The following is a 26,132-nucleotide window of genomic DNA, read 5'->3' as shown; positions in this document are numbered from 1 at the left end:
GGCACCCCCACTGGGGGAACCGTGACCTGCGCCCCAGTCCACACGGGGCACCCCCACTGTGGGAACCGTGACCTGCGCCCCAGTCCACACGGGGCACCCCCACTGTGGGAACCGTGACCTGCGCCCCAGTCCACACGGGGCACCCCCACTGTGGGAACCGTGACCTGTGCCCCAGTCCACATGCTGCACCCCCCTGCTGTGGGAAATGTGACCTGCACCCCAGCCCACACGGGGCACCCCCACTGTGGGAACCATGACCTGCATCCCAGTCCGCACGCCACACCCCCACTATGGAAAAGGTCAGCAGCCCCTAAGGGGAGCCCCTTGGCAGTGCTCACTATTCATCCTGGTCTTGGGTGGGGAGAGGGGGGAAAGGTCAGGATGGACAGTCTGGGGAGCAGGGTGACTGACGGAACCTCAAACTGCATGGACCAGGCAGTGGACACAGATCTGGTAACAAACAAGCAGCAGCTCGAGCGAGGAGAGGTCAGCACCTCAGATGGGAGCCACGGTTCAGGGCGCTCTGCCAAACCTATCCCAGTGAATCTGCTTCCTGGCCTGGCTGCTGCCACCACAGGCCCTCCCCATGGACAGTGGACACCACAGTGAGGGCTGCTCCGGGGCCCACGTGCGGTGGTAGTTGGCATAGGGTGCAGAACCCTTCTGTCCTGGGGAAACCACACCAGCCGCATCTCTCAGCATCCACTGCGGGCTAAGTCACCGAGACCCATTTCCACGTAAGGACGGTAATCGCATCTGCCACAGAAACCACAGCTGAACGGGAGGAGTGGTTCTCGCATTTCTGTTTTCCCCAGAAATTTACCTCATTCCTACTTATGCTGGGGCTTCAGCTACACAGCTAAGAATTCTCTAAATAGGAAACATGTGTTTTACCTCCAGAAAACGTTCTCTGGTGGACCCAGGGTGGCTGCAGGGAGGAGGACCGGTGGCTGGTGTGAAGCCCTGCTCTTCCGCAGTGGCTCTCCCCAGTCTCACCACTCAGGGGTCACCACGTCCCCACCCTGTGGCCAATGTCCTGACTCAGCACAGCAGCTGCTGTTCCCAGCACGGACACCACAGGGCTCACTAAGCCGCTGATGATGCTCAGGACCAACCCCACAGACATGGTCTCACGTGGAAGGTGGGTGAGGAAGCTCATTCCATTCCCGGCTGCTGGCATCTTCATCATGACCTCTACCTTCTTGGCTTCTAGGGCAGAGGCTGCTGGTGTGAAACTGGAAGGGCCTTCTCACACTACATGGCCATCACCAGAATTAACATAAAATTCCTACATTTCCCATCAAAAAGCTGTGTGCCTGTCTTGGTCTTGACACAGCGGCAGGACAGCTTCACACGAGGGTGGGAGAAGGGTCTCAGATGCCAGCAGCCTGAGGTGTGTGGGCTCGCATCCATTCACAAGAGAGTTGGAGTGTTTCCTTATGGGATGGGGGTTTCTCAAGTCCTGAAGCCATATTCTGGAGTCAATGTGTGCATCAAAAACCTCAGTCAGTAACCTGCAGCATTTGCTGGTCACAGCTAGAAAGCAGCATTTCCGTGGTCATTACTCAAAGTGACTAAGTTAGACCCAGGGAAAGAGTGACAAATCATGCATATTTAAAATATCCCATAGCAAAGATGAGCACTTTTTTTCCAGAAAGGAAATGGCCAAGTTTAAAGGAGGCTATGCCTAGGCTGACATGTCAGTAAGCCTTTTTCTTTAAAAAAAAAAAACAGGTTTGAAAGACAAATGGTCTTCCTATGTGCCCTGGTGGAAGTGTGTGGTGCCAGGGATGACACAACCTCTTTAGACCAGAGCCTGGATATGACTAAACTTCGAGCTATGAACCAGGGAAACTGAGTCAGGAAGAAGCAAACCAAAATCTCCACAGAGAAACAACTGAGTTTTTGCTACAAAAAGACTGTGAAGCTAACAGAAAGGACAGAGGGAAGCTGTGTAGTGAGAGGCGCTTTGCTGAGCAGCTGGAACAGGCCTCATATGGTTGTGAGCTGAACACACACACACACACTCTCTCTCTCTCTCACAAACCAACAAGCACATCTCCCTGAATGAGACCTTGGATTCTGACAAACCAAGGCTAGTGCAGCACAGCGTGAGGGCTTTTAACAGCTTTTATGTTCTAAAGAAGTGCACTGAGATGCTGATGGACAAGGTGACACTCGGTATCTGCTTCAAAACTACTCAAAAAGGAAAAGGAAAAAACACTGTACTGTCCAGCAATAACACAGGAAGACAATTTAAAAGTATTTCTAGCAAATGTTGTTTAAATTTCTACTTCCCGGACAAAAAGTGGCAAGAATCTGGTGTCAAGCCCTTGAGAGCAATTGGGATGAGTGAGTACTCTCAGTTGTATGTGCACCTGTGGAGTCATGCACATGGTGACATGTACAGACACACACAGACACATGCACACACAGACACATGCACAGGATGTGCACATGCAGACATGCACACACACAGACATGCACACACAGCACACAGACACATGCACAGGACAGGCACACACAGAAATGCAGACATGCAAACACCGCACACAAACACATAGGACGTGCACACAGATGCACAGACATGTACACACAGCACACACATGCACAAGACACAGATGCAGGCATGCAGAGACACATGCATACACAGCACACAAACATGCACAGGATCTGCACACAGACATGTTCAGACAAGCACAGTACACACATGGCACACACAAAACACACACAGTACATGCACACATGGCACATAGACACAACACACACACACAGAAAAACATGCACACATGGCACATACAACATACATACACACAGTACATGCACACACTGGGACACCCAGTACATTCACACACCAGCAGACACAGATACATGCAGAATACACGCACACATGAAGACATAGATAAGCACACCAATAGCACACACGTGTATACATGGATGGTATCATAGCACACATGAACACACAGTACATGTACACAGAGCACACATGTACATAAAATGCACTTATAAGTCACAACACACAGATGGGTCTCATAGCACATACACAGTACATGTACATCTCATGCACAGTACATATAACACAGGGCACCACACGGACAGCACACACATGTACACACGAGTACATGTACCACACATATGCACACATGTATATGCACAGAAAGCCCACATGAACCTGCATATCCTGCACACACACAGCCCACATGTATACTTGCACATGTACATGTACAACAGGCAGAGCAGCCAGCAGGGGGGCTGTGCGCACGGAGTGTCTGTGTGCCACGGAACACAGGGACTCAGAATGGGCACCGCTCTTTCCTTTCTCCAGCTACAGGAACAGACAGAGCTGGGGGGCACAGTGACAGGCCCCTGCAGAAGAGAGGCCAGCATCACCCAGCGAGGAGCTATGGGCAGGCAGAAGAAGCATGTCACATGCAGGGACCACGTGGTGCCGGGAGTGCACATTACCTGTCTCAGTTCCTGGGCGTCCCCCTCAGAGATGAGCGGCTCGCTCCTCTGCAGCTGAAGTGACGGGCCCTCCTGGCTCCCTGAGCAGGGCTCGTGGGACATGGCACGGTCCATCAGTCCAGACGCTGGAATGGAAAGTCAAACAGCAGTGACATCTTTCAGGAGGTGCGAACAACGCACGAACATTCAGAACCTCACAGGGAGTGATGTTTAAGACCATCAGCTCTCTGGGCTGGCAGCTGTGGTGGGTCCATCTTCCTGAGCTCTGCTGTGTGGAGCTGGGCTGGGGGCTGCCTGGGCTCACTGGGACCCTGACCCAAGCTGCCTCCTTACCCGGCTCTGGTTAGAGAGTGCACCACTGACAATGTCCCAGGTCTGGCTGTGTATTTGGTCTCTCAGGAAAGGGCTACACATGGAGAGTATCCAACAGGCCACTTGCGGAACCTGGTGAAACGCACATAAAACATGGTCCTGGAAACTGCGGCACCATCTCGTCAGCCCACAGAGCGCTGCGGCTCCCCAGAGCACAGGAAATGGCCGGCTGGCTCGGCCAAGCAAAGCTGGTGGTGTGGCCACTTTGGGGTGGGGGTGGGGGGGTGAGTCAGAGTGCTAAATGTGGCTGGGCCCTGCTCAGGGGTGTTCCCAGGACCCGCACCTGGGCAGGCTCCTGGAAGAGCAGAAGGGCAGCCTGGAGATGCAGTGATACTCAAGAGGCCCTGCATGCCCCCCACTGCATGCCACCGTCCTTTATTTAGAGAGCTGACATCCACCAAACCCTGGCACCACAGGGTCCAGGGAAGGGCATCAGTTAGGTCTACTGCCTGTTCTTCCCCATATTACGAGGGCCCTCGGATACACAGCATGGTCACGTTCATGTATCAGGATGCTGGAAAGCAGACAGCATTTGGATGAGAATCCGCTGTTTGGATGCCAGCACCAACTCCTCGGAACGCGTCTCTGCTTCTGTGGAACAGGAGGCACAGAAGGGCCGACAGGATCCTGGACGTGGGGACCCTGGAGGCGGTGAGCAGAGGCTCCTTTGAGCAGAGCAGCCTGATGAATGCACTGTCAGGAAGGGAAGGGGCCCAGCTAGCCATCCCCAGCATATACCAACTGCACAAGCCCCTCCTTCTGGGGCACAGACCAGCCACCTCCAACACATACAGAAATACCCTCTCTTCTCAGTCCTCGAAGTAATCCTTACGAAGTGATACTCCCCAAGGGGTGCCTGGCTAAGCAAAGGGAGCGTGGCCTCACCCAGGATAAACGCAGGCTGCTGTGGGGACGAGAGAGGCTTCTCAAGGTCCTGCAGAGGAGAGCATTCAGGAAGCAGTGGGCGGGCACCCACGCAGAGCGCCTGTGAGGACTGCACCCCATGGAGACCCGCCACACCCGCAGCTGCATCCAGGAGGCCTACCTGTCTTACCAAAGCCCTTACTGTATACCACGCACACAGATGTCTGCTTTTCTCGTTCATTCTTCAAAAGCAATAAAAGCTGATTGCAACCAATCAAACTGATCTCACAACCTGTGTTCTAAAATCTCCAAAGTCCCATCCTATTCCAGCTTCTAAGGGATTTAATTAGTAAGGAACTTTCCACAGCATGCAACTGTTTGGCCTTACGTGATCTAAAGTGTCACAACTAAAACGTTACATAAGGAAAAGTACCGCAAAAGTTCCGCCTGCAGTAGAAGCCGTCAGAGCTAGCTGGAAGGTATGACGGCAGGAATAGCAAACATGTGCCACCAGCTATTATTAGTCTTACAGGCCAATCCATGCACACGTTAGCAAGTCATTGGTGCTGATGTGATGACAAACAGTGGTCTCCTCACTCAGCCCAGAACCTCCTCCTTCCTTGGTGTCCACTCCACTCCACTGTCTCGTGGACTCCTGTTCTAGCCACCCTGGCACGCTGTCCCCAGCCAACTGGCTCTGCCCACTCTGCACCGCCCCCCGAATACATCACATACATACACAGATGTCCTCCACTCTGCCATTCCATCAGCAGCAGCTCACATGTCCTGGCATCATTTAGCTTGCACAGCTTTGGTATCAACGTGTTGCACCCCACAGCTTCTCTGACGCCAGCGCCCACCCTTGTGCTCCTTCAGCACTGCTCTGGTTTCCATTCCAATACCCCTATGTTCTGGAGGGACATGCTGACATTTTTTAAATGTTAAACAAAAGCCAAAATAGCGAATTTCTCATTACGGAACACACTAAGTCAGGGGTGTCGGTTATGACATGTTGCAGGGTCAGCAGGATCACGCCTAGCACAGAGCTCGGCACTCTGGGTGCTCTGTGTTGAGCCTTGACCCACTGGCTCAATTACTTCAATGCCTTGAAATATCTTCGAAAAAGAATTTACTTCAGTATACAATGGTTCTGCCTCTAAAGTCATTACTTACCACAGTTAAACAAAATCAGCACAAATTGTTCCAGCTTCAAGGGAACTTAGGGATGATTTCACTTTCCAGGAACGACAGCTGGGCTGGTATGGGCAGCTGCGGACTCCAGCCCCCTGACGTACAGACGCAGACCCTGGCCTCAGATCCTGGCCTCACTGGGGATTCAGAGCAAGAACCACCGGCCCTGCCCCAGGAACAGAAGAACCCCTCCGAGCCCATCTGGCCACGGGCAGATTTTCCTCCTTGTCCCTGGGACCCAAAAGCCTCATCAGTGACACAGGGAAGGAAACACCTACTCTACACAGGGACAGCCCCAGAAGCATACACAACTGGGGTGGGAAGCCCTACAAACATCACAAAATGCCGACGCCCTTCACACAGCAGAGAGCTGAAACGGAGAGCGAGTAAGCAATCCCAACTGCCTACAGCCAAAGTCACTTACTGGCAAATGTTCAGACCTACACAGTGCACAGTGTGGACCTGGGGCTCCTGGAAAGAGATCAAGTGTGTGAGAGCCACACAGCTCCCAGGGGGTTGGCTGGGGTCAAGGGGTGCCCATTTCTAAGTACCCAATGGAGGTCTGCTAGTGGTCGGTGTGGTGCCTGTGTCCTAGTGACCATGCGGGTGGGGGGTGTGCCTGTGGTCAGTGTGGTGCCACGTCCTGGCACTGAACTCCACTGCCTGAAGCCCAAGTCTTCAATGAGTAGTCCTGCACTGGATATCAGTGCCCCAGACATGTATTACTGTCTCACAGACGTGTGCCCCTGGATGCCTGGGCCTCTTCTGGGTGCTGGAGATGTGGTCATGAAGAGACAACTTGTGTCTGGTGAGGACAGAGCACATGCCCCAGTGTGAAAGCACAACAGCCAACCAGAGGGCAGCAGTGCCGAGGGCAAGTGTAGGGCAGGTAACTGGAGGTCTCTTAATCAGGTGGCCAGAGAAGGCTTCTCTCAGAATATGGCAGTCAGCAAACAACAGAGACAAAAATAAGTACCAAAACATAAAAGGCCACGCGTGGGCTATGCTCTGAAGTCATCTTCCTGAAACCCATTACCCCAGGACCCTGAGAAAACACGGGTGAAGCACAACTGGGAGACATGCTAGGAAACCTCGGCAGCACTCCTACAGGCCGTCAAGACCGTCAGGGCCAGGGGGCCCAGGGAGACGCCCCCCAGCACGAGGGTTCCAGATGGGGTTCTGGACAGTGAGTGCGAGAGAACCTGGACAGAACTGAGACTTCACAGAGTGATGCTGTATGCACACATGCGTGTGAGCTGTGACGAGGAGAATGGCAAGGCAGGCGAATATCGGGGTCTGTACCAGCCTCCTAGCTCCTCCTCATGTCTGAAATACTCCAGGACGTAAAGAGTCCTTTAAGGATGCTGTGTGAACACACATGGACTCTGCATGGCCTCGCCCCAGGGTAGAAGCAGCCCCCTGTGTCATTCCCCACCCCCGAAGCCCAGGAGACTGCTGTGGCTGGCTGCTGGCTGGGCCACCGGCACTTCACATGACTGTGGAGGTCTCTGGAAAGTTCTTCCAGACAGGGACTCCAGGCAAACATGGGTGCTGTGGTGACGCTGCCACCTGCTGGTCACACGTTCTACCAACACTGCTCCTGGAGAAGAGTACATTTCTGACATGTCAAGTCATGGTTTCCACCTCTACTGCTTCTGTACTTTCCACCCTGGGACAGTGAAAACACAGGTGCTGGCAAACACCATCAGAGGCGACAGAGAGGGCTGCCCAGGCCTCCTGCAGAGGTCCCAGCAAGCCAGACATGGTGCTGCTCACAAGCCCACATGCTGGCCTCTTCCCCAGCTCCCCTCTGCATAAACTCCTTGGGATGGGGTGGCCTCACCACGGGAGGATGGCCCCTCTTGCTCCGTGCAGACGCTGACCTCCTGCGGGAACCCATCCAGAGGCTGAAGTGGGCTGAGCGCAGGATGAAAACCCACTGGTTGTGGTTCCACTCATTCCACACACACAGTCCCTGACTGTGACAGGCGAGGCCACACACCCCGTCATGCGAGCCACCCCGAATCTAGGTGTTGCTGGGAAGGTGTCTGCAGAGGTGGTGGAGGCCCAGCCCCAGCTGACTTTAGGTGAGGGAAACTGTCTGTGGCTTCCCTGAGGAAGAAGACATTCGGCCTGTGGTCAGCAGCCTTGGCCTGTACCCTTCCTGAGGGCGGGCCCTGCGCAGTCTGTACTCACCTAGCTTCCTGCAGCCAGACGATGGCCGCAGAGGCCCTGGCATGCACCTCCTTTTCCCCTCCAGCCCTGTCTGCACCTGGACACGTGGGGTCAGGGCCCAGCAAGCCTCTTCTCCCCTGCACAGTGCCACACTCTGTGCCACGTGTGCTCACAGCTGCCCCCTACACGGGACATTCTGTGCCATGTCCCTTCTCTGAAACCACCAGGCGGAGCTCCATGAGAACAGGGACTGTGGGTGCCTGGCAGTACGCCTGGCGCAGGGGGTTCTGGTTCAGCAGCAGCAGAAGCAGTGGCTGGAGGCACTCTGCATTGGGACCCAGCAGCCCTGAGTCTCTTCCTCCCACAGGAAAACAGCAGTGTGGGGGCAAGGGGTGGCCAACGGCCTGACCTGCTCAGAGTCTTAGGCTCGTGGCATTGTCCACCCTTCTCAGTCCTGCCTTGAGAGAGGGGCCAAAGAAAAATCTGGAAATGCTAAGGAAATAATTTTTTAAATGAAGTTTTTACATTTTGGTGCTTATGGGACCAGATCTATCTTCAGGTATATTTCTTTTGAAACTTGAAGCCATTTAGAAATGTTCATGTGTTAGGGAAACAGGTTACATATTAGTGCTGAAATCAATCACTTCAGAGCAAAAAGAAACCAGAACCGTAACAAACACTTCTCTAACTGTAACAGATGTCCAGCAATCAAAGTTAATAAGAAGAGACTACTAGGCTGTTAGAAAAATCATTATAATGCAGACATAGGTCACCTATAATGCTAGCATTAGGAAATATGGTATTTTATCACTTTGGGATTTCTTTAGCTGGGCTCTAAAACAAACTTAATGGGAAACATGCTAGATTAGACCATAGCAAAATTAAGGATTTCTGTAACGGAGAATGACAGTCTGGCAGAGGTACTGGTAGCCTCTAGAGCCAAGAAGGGATGCAAACCTACATGTGAGGAGCTCCTACAAATCACAAAAAATAAACAGCACAGTAGAAAACAACAACAACAACAAAAAAGCCACACAATACACAGAGAAAAATGTGTGAAGCCAGAAAGCAAATAAGGAGCGTCAGATGTTCCACATCACAATCAATGATAGACATGAAAATAAAGGCACCAGCGAGATGCTACCTGACACCATCTGGATGGCAAACTGCTAAGTCAGATGACCCCAGGCTGCCCCAGGCAAGGCTGGGGCTTGGACCTGGGACTCTCTCAACCTCCAGGGCCACGCCCAATGCCACACACTCCCCACTAGGGGAGGCCTGCAAACCTACAGAAACTATGCTGCAGTTCTCAGAGATTCTGATTTCTTAAACAGGTACCCAGAAGGCAGGCTGAGATGACCCTGATTGAGGCTGACGTCAGGGGTGGAGGGACTGGATGCCTACCAGGGCAGGCGGGTCACACAGAGGAAAGGGGGAAATGCCTAACTTGGAGCCTGCCTCTGATCTGAAAGGGCCATCAAGCCCTCCTGCCCTCCGGGGAAACCCACATAGCACTCAGTGGGTGATAAACCTGAGCTCTGGGATTTACACACTCTGAGATGGCAAGTACTACGTTGTTTTCATTCACAAACACATGGACAGTCACTGCTGCAGAGAAATCAGCAGCTGCTCCAAGTGACACAAGTGAACAGTGTACCCCAGGCATGCTACGTTCTGACTCCAAGTTTGGAGAAGGAGGCACACTCCAAATGCCAATGCTCACTTACCCGCCTGCCAGACTGAGCAGCCCTTCTCTACTGGGGAAGACGATCTGGCACTTCTGGGGGTCAAGGCATCTTCTAACAGCTCCATCTTCTTGCTGAACTGCACCTCCAAAATGGGGATAGCCTCTGACATCTTGGCAGATATCAGGCGATAAGCTATGTCTGGCCTCCCAATGAACCGCTGTCGGATGCTAATTTCATAAGGCGTGTGAACCTTAATGTCATCTATATCTTCTCTTTCGAATCTGTGCATGAGCAAAGAACAGGAGTCATGGATTTCCAACCCAGACACAAGGATGGTGAGACTTCCTGCTTTAACATGAGATGCATTCCCCTGGGAGATAACAGCAGGAATTCGGACCACTACCCCTTCTTTTCCAAGAACTTTGGGACTAGCCATTGAGGTGCTTTCCTTGGGGTTTGTTTCTGCTGGCATCTTCCAAAGCTTGGAACTAAATGGCCACCAAGAAGGGGACTCCAGCTCCGTCAGCAACCTAAAAGACCAAACAAAACACAGTCAAGTGAGTTTGAATATTTTCTTCAAAACTTCCTTAGGCTTCATAAAGCAGCTAACCATTTTATAGAGTTCTTTTCCACAAGCACTCCATGAAGCAAAGAGCAGGAATTGCTACCTGCATGTTTTAGAAAAGAAAACTGAGGCTAAGAGCAGATCTCTTAGGCTTACAGACTACAAAGCCATCAACAGTAAACACACAACAGAAACACACATCTTCTGACTAGAAATGTTGCCCTTTTCACCCTGGACCCTAGCTAATTCTGACTCAAAATAAATCCTGACCTCAGTCTGCAGGGAGCTGTCTGATGGAACTTTCTGTAGGAATCTGTCCTGTCCAATGTGGTAACAAGCACATGTGGCTACTGGGTCCCTGGAGTGTGGCTGATATAATGAGGGACTGATTTTAAACTTAACAAGCACATGTGGCTACTGGCTACCACAATGGATGGCAACACTATAAAATAACTGCAAATAACACCAAGAGATCTACCTTGTGCTGAAAAAAATGGAAGCAGGAAAGGAAAAGTAAAGGAACAAGGACCAAATGGTATACACAAAAAATAAATATCAAGATGGTAGAGTTAGACTCAGCCATATTAGTAATTATACTAAACATAAATAGACTAACTCTTCTAATTTAAAGGCATATTGTCATCCTGGATTAAAGACATAAACCAACAAACTATAGCTATATCTTGTTCACAAGAGACACTGAAATATAAGGACACAGACACATCAAAAGCAAATGGATCAGAAAAAAGATAGATCGTGCCAAAAGTAAACTCTAAGATAAGGGGTGTTATCAGGAATAAAGACAGACTATGTATAATAGTAAGAGAGTCAATTTGAAAAAAAATGACAATTCTAAACATATATCTAACAAAATTTCAAAATTAAGCAAAAATTAACAAAACTAAAAGGAGAAATAGATAATCACAGTTGTAGATTTTAATATGTTTCTCTCCATAATTAACACAACAAGAAGACAAAAATGATTAATAAGAATATAAACACTATTTAATCCACTCAGCCTGACTGATATTTATTGAAACATCACCCAACTGCTGAATGTACACCCTTTTAAAGTGTACTCAGAAGATTAAGAAAAAGACTATAACACATCTCAATAAATTTTAAGTTTTGAAATCCTATAGAGCGTACCCTCTGTCCCCAAAGAAATGAAATTAATAACAGAAGATTAGCAGAAAATCCTCAAATATTTGGAGATTAAGCACAATTCTAAATAAAGGGCATCAGAAAATATCTGAAATGAATGAAACCAAATAATACGCAGGAAATGGCTGGATGCAAATGGAGCAGTCATGAGTAAAATTTATGGCTCTCAATGCACGCATTTGAAAACTTCTTAGGTTTAAAATAAGTGACTTAAGCTTCTGTTGCAAAAAGTTATAAATTAAACCCAAAGAAGAAGCAAAAGCAGAAATCAATGAAATTGAAAAAAGAAAAAATGAACAAAGCCAAAAGTTGGTTCTTTGAAGTAATTTTATTATTTTTTTAAGATTTTATTTATTCATGAGGGCAGCCTCGGTGGCTCAGCGGTTTAGCGCCACCTTTGGCCCAGGGCCTGGTCCTGAAGACCAGGGATCAAGTCCCATGTCGCGCTCCCTGCATGGAGCCTGCTTCTCCCTCTCCTGTGTCTCTGTGTCTCTCATGCATAAATAAGTAAAATCTTAAAAAAAAAAAAAAAAAAGATTTTATTTATTCATGAGAGACTCACAGAGAGAAGCAAGACACAGGTAAAGGGAGAAGCAGGCTCCCTGCGGGGAGCCCGATGTGGGACTTGATCCCAGGACCCTAGTATAATGCCCTGAGCCAAAGGTAGATGCTCAATCACTGAGCCACCCAGGTGCCCCTCTTCAAAGTAATTAAAATAATTAAACCCTTACAAGAAATGATCAAGAAAAAAAACAAAGAAAATCCATATTATCAATATTAGGAATAAAAACAGAGGCTTCACCATAGATACTTTAGCCCTTGAAAGGCTTCTAGGGAATATCATACCCAGCTTTACACTAATGATTGGGACAACAGTAAGTAGACAACATATTTAAAAAACCCAACCTTCTAAAACTGAAGCAAGAAGTAGTTTAAGAATATGAATACACAGGGTAGCTGGTGGTTCAGTTGGTTAAGCGCCTGCTTTTGGCTTAGGACATGATCCTAAGGTCCTGGGATCAAGCCCTGCACGTGGCTCTCTGCTCAGTGGGGAGTCTGCTTCTTCCTCTGCCCTCTGCTTCCCCCTGCTTGTGCTCATGCTGTCTCTCAGTTAAATAAATAAATCAAATTGTAAAAAAAGGAAAAAGAATATGAATACTCATAACAATGTGGCAGCAAGAGAAATTTGGCAAAATCCCATTTATGAATGTACCAAAAATAATAAATACCTTAGGGTTAAATTTAACCAAGGAAGTGAAACACTTGTACTCTGAAACCTATCAGACACTGATAAACTAAACATGACACAAACAAATGGAAATAAATACTATGCTTGTGGATTGGAAGGATTAATATTGTTAAAATGTCCATACTACCTAACACAATCTACAGATTTAATGAAATCCCTTTCAAAATACCAAATGCATTTTTCACAGAGCTAGAAAAAGTAATTATAAAATTTGTATGGAACCACAAAAAACCTCAACTAGCCAAAGTGATCTTGAGAAATAAGAACAAAGCTGGAGGTATCATAATCCCAGATTTCAGGATATACTACAAAGCTGTAGTTATCAAAACAGTACAGTACTGGCACAAAAACAGTCACAGATCAAAGGAAAAGAACTGAAAGCCCAGAAGCACACCCACACTTTCATGGTCAATCTATGACAAAAGAGGCAAGAATATACAAAAGGGAAAGGACAGTCTTTTCAACAATGGTGTTGGTAAAACTAGACAGCCACATGCAAAAGAATGAAACAGGACCCTTTCTTACACCACACACAAAAATAAGCTCAAAATAAATTAATGGCTTAAATATGGGACTTGAATCCATAAAGCTCCTAGAAGAAAACGTATATAGTAATTGCCTGAACTTTAGCCTTAGTAACATACAGAACTGTCTCTTTAGGCAATGGAAACAAAAGTGAAAACAAACTGTTGGGACTACATCAAAATAAAAATCTTCTATACCGGGCACTTGGGTGGCTCGGCAGTTGAACGTCTGCCTTTGACTCAGGTCGTGATCCTCGGGTCCTTGGACTGAGTCCCACATCGGGCTCCCCACACGGAGCCTGCTTCTCCCTCTGTCTATGTTTCTGTCTCTCTCTCTCTCTCATGAATAAATAAATAAAATCTTAAAAAAAAAAAGCTTATGCACAGCAAAGGAAATCATCACTGACAAAACAAAAAGCCAACCTACTGAATGGAAAAAGATATTTGCAAATGATACATCTGATAAGGGATTAATATCCAAAATATATAAAGAACTTATACAATTAATCACCAAAACAAACAAGCAATCGAATTAAAAAATGGGCAGAGGATCTGAATAGGCATTTTTCCAAAGAAGACATCCATGTGGCCAAGAGACATGAAAAGATCTAAACATCACTCACCATCAGGGAAATACAAATCAAAACCACAACACTCCTAACTCTGGGAAATGAACTAGGGGTGGTGGAAGGGGAGGAGGGCGGGGGGTGGGGGTGAATGGGTGACGGGCACTGAGGGGGACACTTGACAGGATGAGCACTGGGTGTTATTCTGTATGTTGGCAAATTAAACACCAATAAAAAATAAATTTATTATATAAAAAAAAGATATAACCTCATACCTGTCAGAATGGCTAAGATTAACAACAGGAAACAACAGGTGTTGGTGAGAATGTGTCGAAAGGGGAACCCTCTTATACTGTTGGTGGGCAAACTGGTGCAGGCACTCTGGAAAACAGTATGGAGGGTCCTCAAAAATTAAAAATAGAATTGCCATATGATCCAATAATTCCACTACTGGGTATTTACCTAAAGAAAATAAAAACACTAGCGATAAAGATATATGCACCCCTATGTTTACTGTAGCCAAACTATGTAGCCAAACAACCCAAGGGTCTCCATACATGAATGAATAATGAAGCGCCCTCTCTCTCTCTCTCTCTCTCTTTCTCTCTCTCTCACACACACACACACACACGAATATTACTTAGTCACAAAAAAGAACGAAACCTTGCCATTTGTAACAACGTGGATGGAGCTAGAGTGTATTATGCTGAGTGAAATAAGAAAGACAAACACTACATGACTTCACTTATATGTAGAATAAGCAAATAAATAAAACAAACAAAAAAGCAGAAACAGACCTGTAAATACAGAGAACTGTTGGCTGCTGAAGGGGATAGGGCCTGGGGAAGGGGCAAAATGGATGAAGGGGATGGGGTATTACCGGCTTCCAGTTATGGAATGAATAAGTCATAGGGACGAAAGGCACAGCATAGGGAATATGGTCAATGGTATTGTACTAGTGTCTCTGGTGACAGATGGGAGTTACATGTGTGGTGAGCGTAGCATTAAGTATAAACTTGCCAAATCACTACAACATACATCTGAAATTAATGGAACATTGTCAACTAAACTTCAATGCAAAAAAAAAAGGGCATGGATGCCTTCCCCTAACTGGAACAGTGTCAGAAAAGGTACCTGAGCCACCTCGACAACCACCATTACCTGGTTGCACTAGGGTTCCTTCCCCTAAGTGGGATGGTGGTAGAGAACACCACATGAAAGGCCAGGGGCAACAAGGGAAACCTTACCAGTCTGTAGAGGGGGATGGTAACAAGACCTTCCTAATTCTCCCAGCTAGGGCACGGTGGTGAGGAAGCAAAAAAATCCCACTCCCAGCCAGCAGCAACAGGTGTCTGTACCTACCCCAAGGCATGAACAAGGGCCAAATGGGGAAATGAGGGCTCTGACCCTCACATGGCAGTAAGAGGAATCATTTTTTTTTTTTTTTAAGAGAGAAAGACAGACAGTGGGGGAGGGAGGGAGAGAATCTCAAGCAGGCTCCACACTCACCATGGAGCCGAATGTGGGACTTGATCTCACAAGCCTGTGATCACAACCTGAGCCAAGATCAAGAGTTGGACACTTAATGGATGGAGTCACCCAGGCACCCCAAGAGGAATCAGCTTCTTACTCCTGGGATGCCATGTCAGGGAAAGCTCTGAAAAAACAGAAAAATAATATCCAGAGTCTTAATACCCAAAATGTCCAAGATACAATGAAGAATTACTTACAATGCCAAGAACCAGGAAAATCTCCACTGAAATTAAAAACGTAAGCAAATGCCAAAACTAGGATGAAACGATGGACTTACTAGACAAAGATTCTAAAGCACTGTCATAAAAGTATTTCCATAAGCTATTATGGACATGCTGGAAATAGATTAAGAACCAGAAAGTCTTAGCAGAGAAACAGGAGAAACAATAAAGTACCTGGGAATTTTTGAACTTAGAAATATAATAACTGATATAAAAAAATGGGTAGATATAAACTGCTGCATGAGATGATAAAAGAATCCATGAAATTAAAGATCAAAGAATAGAAATTACCCATGTGAACAACAGAGAGAAAAATACCAAAAACAATGACAACAAACCCAAAACTGAACATTCGTATCACCAGTACTCCAGCTGGAGGAGAGAGAGAGAGGGTAGGGCCAGAAAACAGCTCAAACAAATCTGACCATTTCCCAAATCAAGCAAAAAAATATAAGCCCATAGATTCAAAAAAATAAAACCTCATTAGACCCACATAGCATAAAATCAAAAAAATTACTGTGAACTGATGTTAAATAGACAAAAAATCTTGACAGCAGTAGGAGAGACTCACCTACAGGAGGAAACCAATTCCAATGACAACATGCTTGTCAGAAACCATGGAGGCTGGAAAGAAGTGGCACAATGGTTTTCAGTGCTCCAAGAAAAGAACTGTCACTTCAAAATTCCATATTGAGTGAAACTTTTCTTCAAGAATAAAGAGGAAATTTAATTATTCTCAGAGGAAGAAAACCCACAAAGAAACTGCTGCTAGTAGGTCTGCCCTAAAAGAATGTCTCAAAGAAATGGATGAATCAGAAAGGAATCGCTGAGGGCAGGAATCCTGGAACATCAGGAAGGAGGGTAGAAAAACAGAGTAAAAATATAGGGAAATAAAATATACTTTTTTTTTCTCTTGAGCTGGCTAAAATATGTATGGCATTTGAAGTGAAAATTACAACACTGATGTGGTTCTCAAGTAGGCAAATGAAGTCAAGAGATAATTAGCTTATACATCCTTTCTATGAATCAGGCAGGGTAAAGCGACATAAAGACATAAAGACAGGTTAGGTTTCTACATAGTCCTCAATCTGGTAAAATGCCAACCACCAGCACACTGGGACCAATTATGCATATATAATGTAATACTGAGAGCAATAAGATGAAGAATCTATGTAAGGAGATAACATTCAAAACAGTGTAGGTAAGTCACAATGCAATCTGAAATAATATTCAGATAACCTACAGGAGGCAGGGGGGAGAAAAGAAATGAACAGAGGGAATAAGTAACAAAAAATAAAACAGCAGATTTAAGTGTTTTTATACACTAATAATTACATTGCTAGGATGGCAAAACTGCTCCAGATTCTATCCAATTTCTATCAAAATCCCAGCTAGCTCTTGTGCAGAAACTAGCTAGTTGATCCTAAAATTCATACAGAAATGCAAGGGACCCAGAATAGCCAAAACAATTTTGAAAAAGAATAAAGTTGGTGGAGTTCCCACTACCTGAGTGCAAAGCTTACTATGAAGCTACAGAAATAAAGATGGTGTGGTACTGCCATAAGGTCACACACCTGGATTACTGATAGAACTCAGTCCAGGAACAAACCTTTACATGTAGGGTCAACTGGTCTCCAACAAGGATGACAAGACAATTCAATGGGGTAAACAGTGAGATATTGCTGAGACCACTGGATATCTACACACAAAGAAAAGAAGTTGGACCCATTTCTCATGCTATGAACTCCAAGTGGATCACAGACCTAAACAGAAAGGCTAAAAAAAAGTAAACCTCTGTGACTTTGGACTAGGCAATGAATCATGTAGGACATCAAAGGCAAGTGACGAAAGAAAAACAGATACAGTGGATCTCATCAGGCAGCCAGAGCAGGGCTACAGGCACAGGAGGTGCATGCAGTCAGGCCCTGGTGTCCCAGCATCCCAAGGAGGAGCTGAGGACGCAGCCACGAAGAGAGCCTGGGCACAAGAATGCCACAGTTTTCTGCCCTGGTCCCATGGTATGCTCCAGGGAGGGAAGTCCCCTTGGCAGTGTCTGAAGGTGGGAAACTGCAAAGCTCTGAAATGCTGATTTTTTGAATGGAAAAGATCAATGTTGAGATGCCTGGGGGGCTAAGCAGTTAAAGCGTCTGCCTTTGGCTCAGGGCTTGATCCTGGAGTCCTGGGATCGAGTCCCATGTGCTCCCTGCATGCAGCCTGCTTCTCCCTCTGCCGGTGTGTCTGCCTCTCTTTCTCTTTCTCTGTGTGTGTGTGTGTCTCATGAATAAATGAATACAATCTTAAAAAAAAAAAAGAAAAAGAAAAGGATATTTGGTACTAGCATGTTGAAACCAAAAATAACAACAAAGGATTTTCTCTGGTCATTAAAACAGAGAAGCCAAAATAGGAAACAGACTTTGCTACATCTGTTGGGTTGGACAAGTTTTTCCCACCATGAACACAGAACAAAATGGATGAATTCTGTTTCTGAATATGTATAAATGATTCTCTTGCTGTAAGTTATTTTAAGAAGAAAAAATTAATTGAACAGTCATGAGCTGGGGGCATTATAACATGTTTTGAGAATTGTTCTAAAGTACAAAGTGGGGCACCTGGATGGCTCAGTCTGCAGAGCATGTAACTCTTGATCCTGGGGTCTTGAGTTCAAATCCCATGTTTGGCATAGATATTACTTAAAAAAAAAAAAAAAAAAGCTAAAGCACAAAAAGTGTAAAGATTGTTATTTCCAAACTCAACTCTTCAACCAAATGACACAATCTGCACATCCTTTGTGAATATTATGAAGGTCACTGATAGGACTTAAAGTTGATAACATGAAGCCTGGGGAGAAAATATCTATTTGGGGGATGCCTGGGTGGCTCAGTGGCCTTTGGCTCAGGTCCTGATGCCGGGGTCCTAGGATTGAGTCCCACACAGGGCTCCCCACACAGAGACTGCTTTTCCCTTTGCCTGTGTCTATCATGAATAAATAAGTAAAATCTTAAAAAAAAAAAAAAAAAAGAAAATATCTACTTGGAAAGTTTAAGACAAAACTTCTTTTATTCAATCTGTTCTATTTAGTTTTAAAATAAATTGTGTTTGATTCCTTGGAGAAAAAAAAATTAAAGTTCTCTGCTTCAAAAAATACCTTCAAGAAAGTAAAATGAAGGCACCTGGGTGGCATAGTTAGTTAAATATCTGACTCTTGATTTCAGCTCAGGTCATGATCTCAGGGTTGTGAGATTGAGCCTCCTATCAGGCTCTGTGCTCAGCAGGGGTCTGCTTGAGATTCTCTCTCTTTCTCCCTCTGTCTCTCCCCCTCCCAAGACTAAAATAAATAAATCTTAAAAACAACAACAACAAAAAAGGGGCAGCCCAGGTGGCTCAGCGGTTTAGTGCCGCCTTCAGTCCAGGGTGTGATCCTGGAGATCTGGGATGGAGTCCCATGCCAGGCTTCCAGAATGGAGCCTGCTTTTCCCTCAGCCTGTGTCTCTGCCTCTCTCTTTGTCTCCCATGAATTAAAAAAAAAAAAAAAAAAAAGGTAAAACAACAATCCACAGAAAGGGAGCAAATACTTTCAAATCATATATACCATAAAGAGACTTCTACCCAGAATATATAAGGAATTCTTACCAACTCCATAATAAAAACACGACAACATAAAAAACACTCAAATAATCTGAAAACATATGGAAAAAAAGCACATGAAAAGATGCTCATTATCATTAAGAAAATGAAAATCAATACCCCAGTGAGATGCCACCTTGCACCCACTAGAAGAGTTATAATAAAAAAGGCTGGTGATAACAAGTGTTGATGAGGTTGTGGAGAAACTGGAGCCTTCCCAATACTGGCAGAGACATAAAATGGTGCAGCCACTTTGGAAAACAATTGGTCAGTTTCTCAAAATGTTAGAGACCCAGCAATTTCCCTCCCAAGGGAAATGAAAACAAATGTTCATACGAACACTTGTACACAAGTGTCCATAGCAGCACTATTCATAATAGCAGCAAAACAGAAACAACAAAACATCCATCAAAACCAGTAATGGATAAACAAAATGTGATATATTAATAGATAATACAACAGAATATTAGTCAGAAATACAAAGCAACAAGGCACCTGGCTGATTCAGTCAGTAGAACATGTGACTCTTTGATCTCAGGGTTGTGAATTCAAGCCCATTTTGGGCATGGAGCCTACCTAAAAACAAAAGAAAGAAGAAAGAAGGAAGAAGAAGAAATATGAAGTAACAAAGTACTTCTTAAGTATATCCTTATATCCTACAACAAGCATGAACCCCAAAAAACATGGTATGTATGTTAACTCCCTAAAAAAGAGAAGACTACACAGAAAGAGTAGATCAGTGGTGACCTGGGCAGGGTGAGAAGAGAATGACTGCCAAAGGGCTTGAGGCAACCTGTGGGAGTGACAGAAATGTCCTAAAATTGGACTATAGTGATATCGACACAACTCTGTAAATTGAAGAAAAATCACTGAATTGTTCACATACAATGAGCAAATCATATGGTATATAAATTAGAAGGCTATTTTAAAAAATCTAAGACACATCAGAATAAAACTTCAGAATATCTAGGATAGGGAGGAAAAAATAGCCACAATCCTACACGACTTAGCAATAGCATACAGCAGGAAGACAACGGAAAACATTGTCAAAGTGCTGAGCTACATTAGGCTCAACTGTGAAGAGTCAACTGTCATTCCACAGTGCCATTTTTCAACATCTGAGCACTCAGGCCATACTCATAGATGCCAGTGAAAACACAACCAAACTACTTACCTCAACAACTAGATTCCAGCAAACTCCTGACATCAAAACCAACTTGTCTTCATTTCATTTAAAGAAAGATACAGAATACCAAGAAGTAGGAAGCATACAATCAGAATTTTAATATATGTAAACAAATTTGTTTTCTAGAAGTTCTATGGGGCCCTTTTGCTGCTTTTTATCATGGAGAGGCCAACACAGAGGTTTCAAACATCATGAACTGAAGCGGCTTTCCTGCCAGAGGGAACTCAAAGACAAAACATATTTCCTTTTCCCTTGACAGGAGCCAGATATCTAAGATTTTTTTCAGTTCACTAGCTGAACGGAGAGACAAGGCAAGAGAAACTTCAATGATCACACACAACAAAGAAGACATGGTTTGCAAAAATAGTTTGGAAAAGACACAAAGGTCAGCCCCAATCCTCAATAAGCAAAGACCACCAATCCCCAAGGAGTAGGAGAATTAGGTTTCCAGAGTGAATCAGTCAGCTTGGGCTGCTATAACAAAAATACCACAAACTGGGGCACCTGGGTGGCTCAGTGGTTGATTGCCTTCAGCTCAGGCTGTGATCCCGGAGTCCTGGGATTGCGTCCTTCATCGGGCTCCCTGCACAGAGCCTGCTTCTCCCTCTGCCTGTGTCTCTGCCACTCTCTCTGTCTCTCATGAATAAATAAAATCTTAAAAAAAAAAAAAACAAAAAACAAACTGCATGGCCTGAGCAACAGACTGATTTCTCAGTTATAGAGACTGGGAAGCTTAATATTAGGGTGCCAGCAGATGTGGTTTTGTGGGAGAGCTCTCTCCCTGGCTTGGAGATGGCTGCCTTCCCATGTCCTCACATGGCAAAGAAAGGTCTCTAGCCTCTTCCCCTTATCCCATTGTGGGGGCTCCACTCTCATGACCTCATCTAAACCTAATCACCTCCTAAAGGCTCTGCTTCCTTACACCATCACAATGAGGCGTGACTTCAGTATATGAGTATCAAGGAAACAAATACTTAGTCCATAACAGAGTTACCACAACCATAACAGAATGTATAGTTTCCAAAAAAAAAATTACAAAACATACAAAGAAAGAAGTATGGCCATTCACAAGGCCCATTACCATTTCTGAGGAAACTCTAATATTTTGATTATTTGTCAAAGATGTTACACCAAAATCTTAAATATATTCAATGAGCTAAAGGAAACTATAACAAATAACTGAAAGGAATAAAAAAAATGTCTGAACAAAACAAGAATATCAGTAAAAAGACAGAAATTATGAAAAGAAACCAAACAAATTCTAGAGCTGAAAAATACAATAACTGAAATGAAAAACTCACCAGAGGGATTCAACAGCAGATGTGGGCAGGGAGAACAGAGAATCAGCAAATTTGAAGGTAATATCTTTGAAATTACCCAGTCTGACAGACAGAAAGAAAAAGAAAAATGAATACAGCTTAAACAATCTGTGGGACACTATCAAGCATCCACAAATGTATTACAGGAATCCCAGATAGACAAGAAAGGGGCAGAAAAGTAATCCGAGGAAACACTGGGCTGAAAACTTCCCAAATCTGATGAGAGGTATGAACGTACACATTCAAGAAGCTCACCAAACACCCAGGAGGATAAACTTAAAAGATCTACACTGAGATACATTATAAAGTGTTGAAACTCAAAGACAAAAAAAGAGTTTTGAAAGCAGGAAGAGAAAAGTGACCTGTCACATTCAGGAGAGTCACAATAAGCGGTCCAATGTAATCAAGCAGCCCCCAAGGAGCTGGCTCACCAGCCTGGAGAATGGAGCCATACTGGAGACTCAGCACTGGGGTCTCCAGATTAGGCGTGCAGCAGTGGCTGTGGCCAGGCTGGCCTTGGTGAGTTGAAGTCACATTGCTGAGCCCCCTCATAACTTCCATCCCTGTTACCATGGCCACTTTGCTCATGGGCCCATTGGGTTAGGAGATGCTGGGGAAATAGGCTGACTGGTACCCAGAGAACAGGTCATCTTATCCACATGGTTATCACAGTCCTCCTCTGCTGAAGAGACTGGTGGAGCATTCACACAGGTTACATCTTTGCCTCTTGTCCCACTAGAGAAGTGTATCCACATACTTCTACCCTAGACCTCCTTGTTGTGAAGTTTCTAATTGTGTTTCCTCCATTCCCCAAACATCCAGCCAAACCACTGGCCACAGCCAAGCAGTATGCAGTTGACCTCTGGCCATTCCTCCTTCCAAGGAAATGGCTGAGCAGAGTACCACATAGTGGTCACCAGTCTTAGGAGAGGACTGTAAACACTTCTGCCCATAGCATCTTGGTACTGCATTTACCACAGAACACAACGTGGTCAATCACTGGATGGGGTAATACCTAACCCAGCTTTACTTACGTAGAGAAGAGACAGAACAAAATCAGTTCCAATATTAGGCAGTGGTCTCTCATGGCCAGCAGGTCCCCCGGCAGCCGACACAGGGCAACTGGCTTATACATATCTCTGTAATGCTGCAGTTCAAGTTCAAGCACGCCCCCCCAACTCCACAGTCTGAAATACGGAAAGCTGCGGGTGTGCCTGAGAGCCACTGACATGTATGCTTGTGTAGGACAAAAGAGTACTGGCTGAGCTTGTAACAGGGAAAGTGATTTCCCTACTAGGGGATAAGCTGGCACAGACTGTGTGTTCCAGCCCTAAGACCCATCCTCATGAGGCTGAGAGTGGGTCAGAAGACTGTGTACACAAGACTACTCACCCAACACAATGATTTTCCAGGTGCATAGCTTGAAGTTCTGCCCCCTGAAAGGATTTCCCTTCACCACTGTGGACTTCTGGGTGATGCCTCCATATTGCACAAAACCATCTGTACCAGGCTCCACTATCTTCCTCCTCAGAACTGGCTATGGGGGGCACTCCCCATGTAGGAAATGTACCATAGGGGCAGGCTCAGAGAATGCAGTGCAGCAGGAGTGGGGGCCATGGCATTTGAGCTGACCTGTCATGTGACCTAGCCTGTGCTTTCAAAGCCTGCTTGAGCCTTATCTCCTATATCCCACTGTCATTTGATGATGGAGTGTCACTGTGCATGCCCCACTTTATAGCTTGGTGGGTCACACAATATTCACTTCACGAAGAAAAGCTCAGATTGCATAATAACTGGTGGTCCATGGTCAAGCATTCAGTCTCTACAAAGGCCCAGTAGCAGGTCAAGAGCGGTTTCTCAAAAACAAAACAAAACAAAACAAAACAAAACAAAACAAAAACAAAAACAAAACCAACCAACCAACCAAACAAAAACAGTCATCCATAGAAGATGGTAGGACTTTGCTCCAAAATCCCACACGCATGCACTGTGACTCCCTACAAAGGTCTGCCAAAGGCTCCAAAGGGCACCCCTGTCTACTGCAGACACTTCGAGTGCTATTGGATCATGTGGCCCAAGTGGCAACCTGGACCTGCTGCAGAGCCTTCTTGTTCTGGGCCCCACTCAAAGGTTTCAAGTCACTTTGTAAACTGGCTGGAGTATCACACCCAAATGAAGAGTATGTTGCTTCCAAAATGCTAAGGGGCTCACTAGGTACTGTCTCTCTCTCTCTCTCTGTTAGATTTTATTTATTTGAGAAAGAGAGAGAGAGAGAGCACATGTGCACCTGTGTGTGCAAGCATGCGTGATGGGTGGAGGGGCAGAGGGGGAAGGGAGAAGGGAGAGAATCTCAAGCAGACTTCCCACTGGGTGTGGAGTCCGATATGGGGCTCATTCTCATGACCCTGAGATGGTGACCTGCATTGAAACCAAGAGTCGGCCACTTAACTAACTGAGCCACTCAGGTGCTCCAACTGAAAAGCCAGGTACAAAAACTCTTTCTTCACCTAGAGGAGATATTTCAGCAAGCCCTGCTCACTCCACTGGATCCCCAGAAATCTCAATGAGAAGGGAAGTCCCTAATTTGTCAGGTTTCTTTCCTACCCTCTGACATGCAAACATCTTTCCAATGCATCTAGAGTAGCTGCTAATTCTTACTTGATCCATTCTGCATGGTGTAAGCCATGTTATGGACTAGCACGCTATCCTGTGCAGTGAAAGCCAGTCACGGGCTCCGGGACATACACTGTGACACAGGGCTGGAGAGCTGAAATATCTCTGATGTGGGATGACGCAGACGTCCTGCTAGATGTGCGGCTGAAAGTAATCTGACTTAGCTGTCCTGACAAACAGCACAGAAAGAGAACATTTGCCAGACCGACTGCGGCATTATCAGGCTCCAGAGAAGGTGTTGGTTGGCTCAGGCATTTGGAACAGCAATTACAGTTAAAGTACCAGATGGTTAAGTTTAGGACAGTCCACTGTTTTTTCACAAGATCTGTCTTTTTCTGCAAAGTCGAATAAGTGAGCTGATGGAGATGAACTAGGGCTCACTATTCATGCACCCTTCAGGTTCTTGATGGGGTGCCGATCTCTTAAATCCCTCCAAGAATGGTTTACTCTTCTAGGTAGTCTGGAGGCTTCCACTTGGCCTCTGCCACCAGAATAGCCCTTGCTGCCCCGGTCAGGGAACCAGCGTGGGGTTCTGCTAGCTGCTGAGTGTGTATATTCTAATTATGTGCTCCAGTACCAGGAAAATAGCCCTGGAGTGGGTTCAGGGCCTACTGGGCCCACTGTGAGGCAGACCTGAGCTAAAACTCCACTGATCTCTTGACCGCCCCCCCCCCCCCCCCCGCCCCAGAAGCCCCTACTCTGAATGGTATGTTACAATCAGCAGCAGTTTCAGCATCCAGTAGTCTCAAAAAAACTGAGTCCTGCTCCCCAGTGCACAGCCATCCTGCTTAAATGCCACAGGTCTCTGGGAGTCAGACTACTGTGATCGCTGCTTTGGCTCTTGTGCATGATGGTGACCATCCCCACTTGTCTTCAGTGACCAAGGGCCACCACCTGGCCCTGCCACCTCAGAATCTTGTTATCCCTGCTGTAGACCCACCGTCCCTTCTGGCCTACAGACAAGAAAGGAGCCACCCAGAACCTCAAGGACACTGGGGCCCTTCACAAATGCATTTCTCACAGTCCTGGAGGAAAATGTGTCCTCTGGACCACACCAGGTGGGCGAGTGCGTCTAATGTGGTAAGTCCAGGCTACCATTCCAAAGTTCATGCAGTGTAGGCCACCCTTCAGTGTGCATGTCACCCACTGGCCAGAACCCTCTCCGACCCCAGGCGCTGTAGTACCAAATCCAGCATCTCTCCCATTCGTTTGGTCCTGTCCCCTGTTCAGTCCTGTTCCCTGCTACCCCCTCCTGTGATAGCTATTCCCACACAAGTCCTGCAGACTTCTGTCTGTGTTTACTGGGAGCATCATGTGGTACTTCCACAGGGCTGCATGCCTCCTGCATGTGATCCATGCGCTCAAAGATGACACTCTAGATCTCATGTTCAGAGATCCTGGCCCTGCAAACAGGAGCTCAGGGTTTCTTTCAGAGTAGAGACAGAAATGGTTAGGACATTTATGGGGCACCCTGAACTCATCCGTTCCCTCTCCTACTTCATGCAGGGGAGTTAGGAGCAGTGAGCAAGTCTCGTTACTATGGAGAAATGGTCACTCAGAACCTTACCTTTTAAAGTATGTGAGTAGGGTGTCCCATGGTGGCATTCAGGCATGTCTAGAGCCAAAGGCCATGCAGTAATGACGCCACTGGAAATAAGAGTCAGCAGCACCTTTAAATCTATTCAGGTTAGAAATACCAGAAACTATAGAATATGTTCAGAAAACACCCTTTAGACCTAGTACCAGATTCCAT

At 46.1% G+C, this 26,132-nt stretch overlaps 1 protein-coding gene across 5 annotated transcripts in view; it reads right to left on the bottom strand.

Moving 5' to 3' along the window:
• SNAP47 (synaptosome associated protein 47) overlaps positions 1-26,132 on the bottom strand; it is a 47,170-nt gene that overhangs the window by 8,215 nt on the left and 12,823 nt on the right. For 4 of the 5 annotated variants that reach the window (XR_005983439.1, XM_041727660.1, XM_041727657.1 and 1 more), the window contains exons 3-5: positions 21,689-21,769; positions 9,795-10,285; positions 3,466-3,590 (exon numbers count right to left, since the gene is read on the bottom strand). Coding sequence is in view for 4 of the 5 variants with exons in the window: in XM_041727660.1 (XP_041583594.1) it covers positions 3,466-3,590; positions 9,795-10,285; positions 21,689-21,769 (697 nt within the window). In the remaining variant the exon portion in view is untranslated. The remainder of the gene's footprint in view (positions 1-3,465; positions 3,591-9,794; positions 10,286-21,688; positions 21,770-26,132) is intronic. The other variant, XM_041727659.1, reaches the window with a different exon arrangement.

The sequence above is a fragment of the Vulpes lagopus genome, chromosome 13 (genome assembly GCF_018345385.1).
Source record: "Vulpes lagopus strain Blue_001 chromosome 13, ASM1834538v1, whole genome shotgun sequence".
NCBI lineage: Eukaryota > Metazoa > Chordata > Mammalia > Carnivora > Canidae > Vulpes > Vulpes lagopus.
Note: the sequence above shows the minus strand (reverse complement) of the source record. Positions and strands in the feature narration are given on the sequence as shown.